Genomic DNA, 12,743 nt, shown 5'->3' with positions numbered 1-12,743 from the left:
CTTTTAATGTAGAAATTCCATTGAGTATGATACAATCATGATATGATTTGCAGGAAGTGACAGTTGCCACCTGAGGACTATGCACACGATCTCATTCTTGTCTCCAGTGACACAGGAGCTTAATGGGGGACAACAGATGAGCTCCAATAGATAAGAATAGCAGGACTATTATCACCACCTTCTATCACCATTCAGTGGATGTTGCTGCCAGTTGGAGGGTGTGGACTGCTGGCAGTCTTCCTGATACACACGATCCATTCAGTGAAGAAATGTCCTGCAAATGGACATATAAGAGGAGCCCTCTGCTCAAACTGCAGGGTTATGAGGATCGGTCTGAGGAAACCAAATACTGATGGTGATCAGAAGTGAAATTTGAAATTGAATTCCTCCACCATGACAGTTTCTCTAACCGTCTACCTTCTTCTCTGTGTTAGAAAAGCCAGTTATGATTACTCCTCCAAAAGGAACAGTTTTTCGAGGAAGAGGTTATATAGAGTGTATGGTCTGTCACCTCAGAGAGTGTCTCTTTTGAGTGCTGCATGCACTGGGCTCTTCTGTTTTGGCATCTTTTTCCATCAGCTAATACCTACAGAGGCTCTCCCTGTCTGCAGTGGGCAGTATGTGGTCCTTGTCCAGGATTTTTGATAAGTTTTAACTGGGTGTGGTCTGTTCTGCTTGATAAATGACACCTACTACCACCTCCACTAGAACTGAGGCCTTTCCGAATTCTCTGGTCACAATATGTGGGTGGACAGGGATGCAGCAACTCCAGGAAACAGTATTGAGGTTACTCAGAAAATTAAAAACGGAACCTTAGCATGAACCTGCAAACAAAGACCTAAATATTCACACAAAAATACAGAAAATCTCGTTTACAAGGAGCCTCAAACATGTATGTTTATAGATTCATTATTTTCAAAAGACAAAATATGACAACGGTGCAAGTGAACATTGCCAGATGAATATAGAAGATAATAAAGCATTTTTCTCTTCAAACATCATCATGTAGGGACATGGTAAACAGTTTGTTTAGTCTGGGGAAATACGGAAGAGTCCTCAATTTCTGAATACACAATCATAGTGCCTGTAACCAAGTTGCCAAGGACAAGCTCCAGGATCAATATAACTGATATTTTTCATGGCAATATATGTGAGTGTACAAGTACAATGATGTCCATGCCATAGATGAGGACACGGCTCTACAACACATCCTTTATGGTCACATTTTATGGAATTAATTATTTTAATATCATTCCACTCTTCTATCTTTATTTAGAATTCCCATTCATATGTACAAAGAGAGGAGGTGTAAATGCCCCTGTGGCAGATGAATCCACAACATCTCCGTCAGCTCTGTGAGTCTCCGTCAAGGTTTCTACTTGTCTGCATTTTTGTGTGACTGAGAGAACTGGTATCCACACATCACTCAATTGGTACTTCTGGAAATTACAGAAACCTACAAATCTCATGTCCAGATTCTTCCTGGAAGTGGCTCAGGGAGGATCCAGTTCCCATGGTGGGGAGCACAGCCAAGACACTGGGACTCACTTCAAACTGCTGTGTCATCTCAGACATTCACACAAGCTCTCTTCTGCAGTGAATAGTTATACACCTGTAAATGGTGGAAAATTTTTATGTTCATAACCTATCTTGAGTGTGTATGTGGAAAAATGGAAGATAATTGATGATAAGTAATCAGGCAGCAAATGAGGTTGGAGAAAGCACAATTTACTGACACATATCCTGTCCGCAAAACTCTGCCATGATCCACGCATGTGTTCTGAGCAACTGTATCATAAGGATACTAGCTGCTAAATTTGATATGTAGTCAGAGGACATGCAAATAGCACCCCACTCGACTATTAAGCCAGCCCAGCCTGAACCCTTAGCTGGGGGAGAAGCCCCAGCCCCAGGAACCTTAGGTGACCCCTTTCAGGGATTGGGACAGAACACAGAAAACTCACCACGCAGTCTGTGCTCTGGTGGGTTTTTCATGTCACTATTTTAGAAGGTAATTCCTGGAGAACGGAGACCTTGACTATGTGAGTGGAGGTGAGTGAGAGAAACATGATGTGGGACAGTTTCCTGACCAGTATGTCTTGTGTCTGCAGGTGCCCAGGGTGAGGTGAAGCTGGTGGAGTCTGGGGGAGACCTGGTGAAGCCTTTGGAATCGATTAGACTGTCCTATGTGACCTCTGGATTCACCTTCAGGAGCTACTGGATGAGCTGGTTCAGCCAGGTTCCAGGGAAGGGGCTGCAGTGCGTCACATGGGTTAATACTGGTGGAAGCAGCAAAAACTATGCAGACACTGTGAACAGGCGATTCACCATCTCCAGAGACAATGCCAAGAACATGCTGTATCTGCATATGAACAGTCTGAGAGCTGTGTATTATTGTGTGAGTGACACATTGAGGGGACTTCAGTGTGAGTCCAGACAGAAATCTCCCTGTTGAAGGGAATCAGGAACTGTTTTGATGGTCATCAGACATTTGATGGAAGAGTGGACTCATTCCATTGTACAACATATACTGATCTTACACTACATGTTAAAAACAGTAATTTAAATAAAATCTGTAAAATTAATTACAACCTAAACTGTGTTAAGTCCCTTAAATTCATAGTGTAACTCAAGAAGATGTTTCTAATGACCAAATATTATATTATTCAGGGATTTATTAATTAGTAGTTCCGTGAAACCGAAGAGTCAATACACTATCAAGGGGCAATTTCTTGATCTGAATAGTATATAATGAGTTATACTATGAAACATAATTAATCTTTCTATTTTAAGGTTTTATACAGTATTTGATTTGAGAGTTGAGTGTCTACTTTCATATACTGTTTTTAACTGCTCTTTTTTTTTAATTAAATGATTGGTCTTCTGTTTAATTGCTTTCTATATGAGGGAAGGAAGAACATAAGAACTGATAAACATTAACATATTATCCATAACTCAAGTCTATTCAATTAAATCAGTAAAACCAGGAAGCTCCTGGAAAGGTGTAGATGATGTCCAGTGAGGAGCAGGACTAATGTCCATTCCTGAGACTCTGAGCATGGAAGGGCTGATCCCCATGTCAGGTGTCATGGAAGAAATGAGGATCCATTGGAGGTGGCTGAGGGTGATGCCGTGTGCTGCATATGACTAAATCTATTGACCTTTACACTTCAGAAAACTTAAGATCTGAAAAGTGACATGGTGTTTTTTATTCCTGAAATACAGCAATGAAAATGGGAGTGTTTAAGAACTGACAGAAAATCTATCATAATATATACATTAAATCTTTTTAAAATGTCCCTATGCTTTAGATATTTTCATCTAATTTTTCTAGAAAGAGAGAAATTATACCTCAAATTTCATAACCATTGGGATATGGGGTAATGAGATTATAAATGTTTGATTGATCCATTTTATCCCTAACTGGGATCAGATATTAATTAACCAAAACCATCATGACTCCACTGTGGTAACATGTGGCTTGTAATTCAAACCACAGCTGCTTTTCCTCACTCACCCAAGCCCGCACCTCACTTTCAGGTGAGGTGTCCAGACACCCATCATCCCATTATTGTTTGGTGACTTCCTGCACTAATGGAAAAGGCCTGTTAATATGGGGTGCTGCTGGATACTCATGAAGCATGGACAAGTGTCCACTGACATTCATCTGAGGCTCCTATTCCTCTATATGGAATAGGTCGGAGGTCAATGATTTTACCAGGTGCGATTCGACTGACCTTCATCACCTGACACCAAACATAGATTCCTGTTTCTATTTCAATTTTTTAAATAATTTAATGTCTAGTTCTATATACTAAAAATCCTTCAACTTCCCCTGGCGCTTCGTGAAAACCCAGCAATTGCACTGCTGGGGATTTACTACAAAAATACAGATGCAGTGAAATGTGGTGACACTCGCATTCCCAATGTTTATAGCAGCAATGGCCACCAAAGCTGAACTGTGGAAGGAGCCTCGGTGTCCATCAACAGATGATGGATAAAGAAGATGTGGTCTATGTATACAATGGAATACTACTCAGCCATTAGAAATGACAAATACCCACCATTTGCTTCAATGTGGGTGGAACTGGAAGATATTATTTTGAGAGAAGTAAGTAAGTCGGAGAAGGATAGACATTATATGGTTTCATTCATTCAAGGAATATAAGAAATAGTGAAAAAGAATATCAGGAATGGAGACAGAACATAAAGACTCCTAACTTGGGGAAATGAACTAGGGTTGGTGGAAGGGGAGGAGGGCGGGTGTTGGAGGGGAATGGGTGACGGGCACTGAGGTGGACACTTGACGGGATGAGCACTGGGTGTTTTTCTGTATGTTGGTAAATTGAACACCAATAAAAGTTAATTAAAAAAAAAAGAATAAAGGGGAAAGGAGAGAAAGTGAGTGGGAAAACTCAGAGGGTAACAGAACATGAGAGACTCCTAAGTCTGGGAAATGAACAAGAGGTAGTGGAAGGGGAGATGGGCAGGGGCCAGTGTCCCTGCATGGGAGTTAGTAAGTGTAAGAAAACACTATACAGTTTTGACAATTTAAAAGTGAAAATACCCAAACTAATAAAATCATGAGTAAATGAGACGAAATCACAACAAACACCCAAGAATTACAAGCAAGTATAAGAATAGATAATGAGCAGTTATAAGTCAACATACTGGGTGATCTGGAGAAATTGATGAAATCTTAGGAACATAAAGACTATCGAAACAGAAACAACAATGAATGGACAAGCTGCACAGAACAAATACATGGAAATAAAAATCAATCATGATTCATAATATCCCAAAGGCAAGATGATGCAGACAGATGATTCCCCAGGGAAATTCCACAAGAACAATTAATATGTATTCTTCTAAAACTAACCCAAATCATAGAAATTAAAGGAAAACTGCCAGACCCATTCTGTGATGTCAGTTGACCCCAAACCAAACATGCCAAGAAGAAGGAGTATTACAGAACAATACCACTGATAAACCTGGATGCAAATTTCTCACCAAGATCCTAACCAGCAAGATCCAACAATATATTGATAGGATTATTCATGAAAAACAAAAGGGCTTAATTGCTGGGCTGCAAGGCTGGTTCAGTATGTGTAATCTATCAATGTGATAACGACATTAATAAAAGAAAGGATAAATTTCATTTTATCCTCTCAACTGATGCCAAAAATATTTGGCAAAAGACAGTATTCTTACTTGATAAAAACCTTTTCCTGTGTAGGTATAGAGGGATACACCCAAATTCATAAAAATCATCTATAGAGGATACACAAAGAATCTTATCCTCAACATGGAAACCTGAAAGCTTTTCTTCTAAGGTCAGGATCACGACAGGACTACGCACTGGCACCACTGTTATAAAACATAAAACTAGGGATCCCTGGGTGGCGCAGCAGTTTGGCGCCTGCCTTTGGCCCAGGGCACGATCCTGGAGACCCGGGATCGAATCCCACGTCAGGCTCCCGGTGCATGGAGCCTGCTTCTCCCTCTGCCTGTATCTCTGCCTCTCTCTCTCTCTCTCTGTGACTATCATAAATAAATAAAAATTAAAAAAAAAATTTAAAAAAAAAATAAAAAAAAATAAAACATAAAACTAGACATCTAGCGTAAGCAATCAGACAATAAAAGGGAAAAGTCATACAAATCAGCAAAGAAAAAATCAAACTTTCACTCTTCATAGACAACAAGATATTTTAAGGACAAATCCCAAAGACTCTATCGAAAAAATGCTGGAAATGATACCAGAATTCAGCAAAACCTGAGCATACAAAATCAATACAAGGAGTCAGTGGCATTCCTATGTAGTACAAATGAAACAGAAAAAAGAGAAATCAAGATTGTTGATCATAATCAAATTATCCCATTTATAATTGCATCAAAAACTTCAGACAATGAGGAATAATCCTAACCAAAGACAGAAATGACCTATAGTCTATACATTCTAAAATACATATGAAAGACATTAAAGAAGACACAAATATGTAGAAAATATTCTATTCTCATGGATTGGGAGAATAAATATTGATATACTATCTATGCTGCCAACAGCAGTCTATGCATTCAGTACAAACCCTATGGAAACACCACCAACATTTTTCTAGGAAATTGAAAAAGCAATCCTAAAACTTGTAAATAAAAATAAAAGATTCTGACTCAGCAAAAGAATGTTGAAGAAACCCAAAGCAGGAGATATCACAATTGTGGATTTCAAAGTTGTGGTCATCAAGACAGTATAATAATGGCAGTAAAACACGCACATAGGTCAATAGAATAGAAAACCCAGAAATGGACATACAGCTCTGTGGTCAACTTATCCTCATAAAAGTACAAAAGACTATCAAATGGAAATAATATAATCTCTTGAACAATTGGTGTTGGGAACATTGGACAGCTGCAAGTAGAAGAATGAACCTGGGCCACATTCTTAGACTCCACACAAAGATAAACTCAGAGTAGATGAAAGACCTAAATGTGAGGCAGGAAACCAACAAAATCCAAGAGATTTTGTGACCTCAGTTGCAACAGTTCTTGGTACTCGACTCACCAAAGGGAAGGAAAACAAAATCAAAATTGAATTCTATGGACTACATTAAGGAAGGAGCTGTCATACAGCTATGGAGACACTCAACATAATTAAAAGGAAACCTAATGAATGGGAAAAGATATGGATGCTTGTATAGCTTGAACATCTGTCTTTGGCTCAGAGCATAATCCCAGGGCTCTCCCTGTGGGGAACCCACTTCTCCATCTGCCTATGTCTCTGCATCTCTGTCTCATGAATAGATAAATAAAATCATCAAAAAATGAATAGGAGAAGATATTTGCAAATCTATCTTCAGATTAATGCTGGTTTCCAAAATTGACAAATTATCAAACTAAACAAACACAAGGGGAAAAGTTAAATCAGAAATGGGCAGAAGACATGAAGACACAACCTGTCCTGAGACGAGTTGCCGACTCTCAGTTTATATGAGGCAGGTCATCCGGATGCAAAATTAAATTTATTGTCTCCTCTAGGTCTGCCTTATATCAACTGCATGATTAGACCAGACAATGGATCCAAAAGACAAGAAGGAAATGTTTTCTGCCACAGACTGGAAGACCTACCTGAAAACCGAGGAAGAAGAAAACTTGGTAAACTGAAAAGAAAGTAATTTGTTTGTCTATGACAATGTCTTAATAAAGTCAATGAGTAAAAACCTCACGTAAGAACTGGAAGAAATAACTCATTAGCTCAGGAAGAATCAGGATATAAAATCAGCACATAAAAAGAAGATATGTTTCTACAAACTAACAGTAAATTACCTATACAAAATTAACAAAGTAATCCACCTTAAAGGTTATCAAAAATATTTAGGATTAAAATTTACTAATGAGATAAAATACTCGATGGAGAATTACATACATTGATGAGTGTCTTTTGAAACTGCATCCAGAAATGCAAATAACTCTGCTTACACATTAGAACTTCATAAAGTCATAGTGCCAGCTACACAAATTTCTATAGAATTCTGATGCAATACTTTGGTGACTTTTAAAGACTCAAGTGTAAGTCTGGAACTGATTATATAGTCAGAGGACATGCAAATAGGGCCTTCTCTCTGCTGTTAAGTCAGCCCAGCTCTGACCCATGCAGCTGGGAGAGGAGCCCCAGCCCCAGGATCCCCAGGTGATGCCATTCAGTGATCAGGACAGAACACAGACAACTCACCATGGAGTCTGTGCTCATCTGGGTTTTCCTGGTCACTATTTTAAAAGGTAATTCATGGAGAACAAGGGACCTCGACTATGAGTGGACGTGAGTGAGAGAAACACGGGATGAGGGACACTGTCCTGACCAGGATGTCTTGTGTTTGTAGGTGTCCAGGTGAGGTGCAGCTCATGGAGTCCGGGAGAGACCTGGTGAAGCCTGGAGGTCTCTGAGACTCTCCTGTGTGGCCTCTGTATTCACCCTCAGTAGCTATGACATAAGCTGGTTCCGCCAGGTTCCAGGAAAGGGGTTGCAGTGGGTCGCAGCTATTAGTGATATTGGAGGTAGCACATACTACGCAGATGCTGTAAAGCGCTGATTCACCATCTCCAGAGACAACGCCAAGAACACGTTGTATCTGCAGATGAACAGTCTGAGAGCTGAGGACACGGACGTGTATTTCTGTGCGAGTGACACAGTGAGGGGACCTCAGTGTGAACCCAGACACAAACCTCCCTGTAGAAGGGGGTCGGGACCACCAGGGAGTGCGCACTCCTCACCACTTCCGTCTTGAAGTCCCAAGAGCAGGTGCAGATGGAGGTTCTGGGCAGGTTTCCTGTCAGGGTCCTGGCTTTCTCTCCATGGAGCTGTTTCCCCCAGGGAGCCTCTCTGGGCACAGGATTCTGTACTTCCCTATTTATTCTGTGATGTAGAAATATTGTTTTCTTTTCCTTTCTTCTCTTTCTTTCTTTCTTTCTTTCTTTCTTTCTTTCTTTCTTTCTTTCTTTTCTTTTCTTGGTAAAAATTATCCTTATATGCATAAAAGAGATATTTGTTTAGATTTGCTTACTATTTTTCCTAAATACCAATTAATTAGAAATGCTTCCATGATAATTTAATTGTCCTCTGTAACAGTCAAAGCTACAGATGCTGTGCATGACACAACCACCCAGGTCCATGGAAAATATTTTTAGCAAGAGCAAAAATTCCTTGCTAGACATCAGGCTACAGAGGGATCAACAATGAACAGCAGAGAAGAAAAAATACTCTGAAGGGGTCCCTGTCTTGAACCGTCCATTCAGTATGAATGTTTGTGACAACCTGGGAAAGCAGAAGAACCCCAACCAGTATATCTTGTGGTTGTGGAGTCTGCAAAATACACAAATATACGTGTGCACGCACACACACACACACACACACACACACACACACACACACACAAGAGAGTATAAAAGCTTTATCACCTTCACCAGCGTGTCTTTTGGGAAAAGTTTAGGCCACTCAGAAAGTCATAAGTGCGTGGATGGAGCCAAGATAGGACAGTGGCTCAGGGTGTGTGCTGTGGTTCAATGGTGGGGACGGGGTCCTTGTCCAGTCGGGGCTTGCGAGGATTCTGGATCCCCCTGCATCAAGGGACAGTGAATCTGTGGGTAATTTTTTGATTTCCCATGTTTCTAGTAGGAAGAGAAGAAGAGGACTGGAGATTAAGGGTCTAGAAGGTAAGAGACAGTGGATGTGATGCAAGCAATAATTACAATAAACAAGTATTAAAATGGAAGACAATAGAGAGAGAACTGGTCATTGTAAGTACAAAAAGATCTGAAACCTTGGAAAATGTGAACAATGATCCATGGAAGCATCACACAATACAAAATGATGATAGAAAGGGACCCAGATTTACCAGAGTCTCAAGTAGAATCTGCCCTCTCTCCAAGGTCACCAGCTGGCTCTGAAGGTCATGTGTGTTCTGTGTTCTCACAGAGAACAGAAGATTCTACAGGTCCCAAAAGGATCCTCAGGGTGAGGAACTGGATTGCAGGACCTTCTACCTGCAGGGAATTACTCATTGAACCTTCAGGTCCTGATATATTCTAACTGTGTGTGACCACTACCATCCTCATGTTGAAACCTAACACCAATGTGATGGCAGGAGGAGGTGGGTCCTTAGGGGAGCAGTTAGATCAGGAGTTGGAGTCTCATGATGGGACCATTGGGAGTTCACGCTTCTTGGATTTTGACGTCTGTGTGCTTCCAGATTGGGGAATGTTCAGCTACAATTTGATCAAATAACTTCTGCCTCTTTTTCCTCTCTCTTCATCCACTGGGACTCATATCACACAAACGTTATGACTTCATAAGTCTCTGCGTTTTATATGCCTGCATGTATTGTCTATACCTTTGTTTCCCTTTTCTTTTCTGTCATTATTTTTTATAATTATAGCTTACCAATCCCTGACTGACTTCTCTGCTTCATCACCCATCATATTAATCACCTCCATTGAAATGGCATCTTGGTTATAGTATTTTTTTTATTTTTTTTCTTTATTTATTTATGATAGTCACACAGAGAGAGAGAGAGAGGCAGAGACACAGGCAGAGGGAGAAGCAGGCTCCATGCACCGGGAGCCCGATGTGGGATTCAATCCCGTGTCTCCAGGATCACACCCTGGGCCAAAGGCAAGTGCCAAACCACTGCACCACCCAGGGATCCTGGTTATAGTATTTTAATTTTACTTTATTTGATTTTACTTGATTGATCTCAGCAGAAAGGAAAGCTCTCTTGTCTTCTCTATGGTCATATCTCCTTCTCTCAAATCCTGCTAGTATTCTTTCAATCATTGTTTTAAATTCCACATTAGACATCTTACTGATATCTGCATTTAGTATATTCCTTCCCTCGATATTTACATCTTCTTCATTCTCAGTGAATTCATTCATTTCATTTTTGTCCTATAAAGAAAAGAATAAAGAGAAGAAAAGACAAAAATCAAAAAATGAAGATCCTGGGTTTGTTTGTTCTGACTCTTGAAAGAATATATATCAAAAAATAAGTTAAAATAAAAATAAAATACAGTTAATTGAAAATAGAAATAGTAACTCTGAGAAACAAACAAGGAGTAGTGGAAGAAGATTGGGTGGGGTGACGGGGTGACAGGGTATGGGAAATGAGGAGGGCACTTGAAGGGATGAGCGCTGGGTGTAATACTATATCTTGGCAAATCGAACTCCAATAAAAATATGCAAAAATAAATAAGTAAATAAATAAATAAGTAAATAAATAAATAATAGAAATAGTAAGCATATATAGTGCATTTATAAAAATAAATAAATTGAAGAATTCAGAAAAATAATATCAATAAAGGAAGAAGTAATTACATGCAATTGAATGATAAACTACTGGGGATTTACCCCAAAGATACAAATGCAGTGAAACGCCACGTCACCTGCACCCCAATGTTTATAGCAGCAATGTCCACAATTGGCAAACTGTGGATGGAGCCTCAGTGTCCATCGAGAGATGATGGATAAAGAAGCCGTGGTCTATGTGTACAATGGAATATTACTCAGCCATTAGAATCGAAAAATACCCACCATTTGCTTCAACGTGGAGGAACCTGGAGGGTATTATACTAAGTGAAATAAGTCAATCAGAGAAGGAAAACATTATACAGTCTCATTCGTTTGGGGAATATAAAAAAATAATTAAAAGGAATAAAGGGGAAAGGAGAAAAAAATGAGTGGGAAATATTAGAAAGGGAGACAGAACATGAAAGACTCCTAACTCCGGGAAACAAACTATGGGTGGTAGAAGGAGAGGTGGGCGCGGAGTGGGGGTGACTGGGTGACAGGCACTGAGGTGGGCACTTGACGGGATAAGCACTGGATGTTATTCTATATATTGGCAAATTGAACACCAATAAAAATAAATTTATTAGAAAATATTCAGGCTGAATCTTGTGATCCTTTGTTTGCTACTTTTGTGCCAGGGTCTGGGGCTTCTTCTCCTTCAAATATTTAACTCAGGGAGACTCTCTGGACACAGGATTCTATGTTGACCTATTCAGTGTTTACTACAAATGTACTTGTCATAGGAAGAGAAATACACTAAACTACACTTATGAATCACTCCCATGCGTTGTTTATCCCTGTCTGTAAATACAAATACATTACTAATATCCTGATGGTCATCAACTTATGCTTCACAGGAGACAAACTGCACTCAGTGTGAATCACAGGACCACCTAGATCTACCAGCAAGCGTGATGAAAGGAGCATAAAGTGCATCATGGACACGAGGCTACAGAGGCATGAACAATCCAAGCAACAGAAGAAAGGCCTCTGGTGTGGTCACTATCCTGGACAATGTCAGTTATCTTCATGTTCGATAGTCACATTCATTAGGGAGTAGTGTTCTTCTTCATCTCTTATTTCAGTCTTCGGTTTAAACCAGTTCTGATATAACAATTGTTACTGCAGTTTTCCTGGATGTCCGTTAGCAATAAAAAAGGTTATCCACTAACTCAATTTCAATTTAGAGGTGTCTGGACTTAACTCTCTTAAAAGCAGAGAAAGATGTATATCATGCACTGAGGTTATAAACATGACGGGAATCTCCACTCTCAAAAAAGTTCTTCAGTAAAGTGCTGGAAATCCTTGCCTCAGCAATCAGACAAAAGGAAATACAAGTTTCCAAATAAAGAAGGAATAAGCCAAAGTTTCACTCTCCACATATGACATGCTACTCCACATAGAAAACTCAAAAGACTCCAGGAAAACACTTTATATCTGAATCAGCAATTTTGCAAAATAGCAAGATATACATTCAATGCACTGAAGTCAGGCACATTTTACACTAACAATGATAGAGTAGAAAGAGAAACCCAGGAGTCCATGTCATGTACAATTACAACAACACAACAAAAATAACAAATATTGAATAAAATCATATGTGTACACTGAGAACGCTAGAATACTTAGGTTGCAAATTGAGGAAGACATAAAGATATGAAAAATCTTTCATTCTCAAGGATTAGAAAAAAATATTGCTTCAATATCTATGCTACCCAAGGAAATCTAGTTATGCAATCTCTATCAAAATATGATCAACATTTTTCATAGATAGGACAAACAATCGTTAAATTTGAATGGAACCAGAAAAGACCCCAAATACAATGGGATAGTGAAAAAGAAAACCAAAGCTGGCGGCATTGCAATGCCTGATGCCACGCTATATTACAAAGCTGTGATGATCAAAACA

General features: G+C 39.5%; 1 gene segment (V, D, J or C); it reads left to right on the top strand.

Moving 5' to 3' along the window:
• Positions 1–393: 393 nt before the first annotated feature.
• On the top strand, positions 394–8,084 carry LOC121492638. The segment is given in 5 exon segments: positions 394–502; positions 1,937–2,011; positions 2,112–2,398; positions 7,875–7,882; positions 7,973–8,084. Coding segments are annotated over 5 exon segments (591 nt in total).
• Positions 8,085–12,743: the final 4,659 nt, after the last annotated feature.

This window comes from Vulpes lagopus, chromosome 6, assembly GCF_018345385.1.
Source record: "Vulpes lagopus strain Blue_001 chromosome 6, ASM1834538v1, whole genome shotgun sequence".
NCBI classification, from domain to species: domain Eukaryota; kingdom Metazoa; phylum Chordata; class Mammalia; order Carnivora; family Canidae; genus Vulpes; species Vulpes lagopus.
The sequence above is the reverse complement of the archived record's forward strand: the minus strand, read 5'-3'. Positions and strand labels throughout refer to the sequence as shown.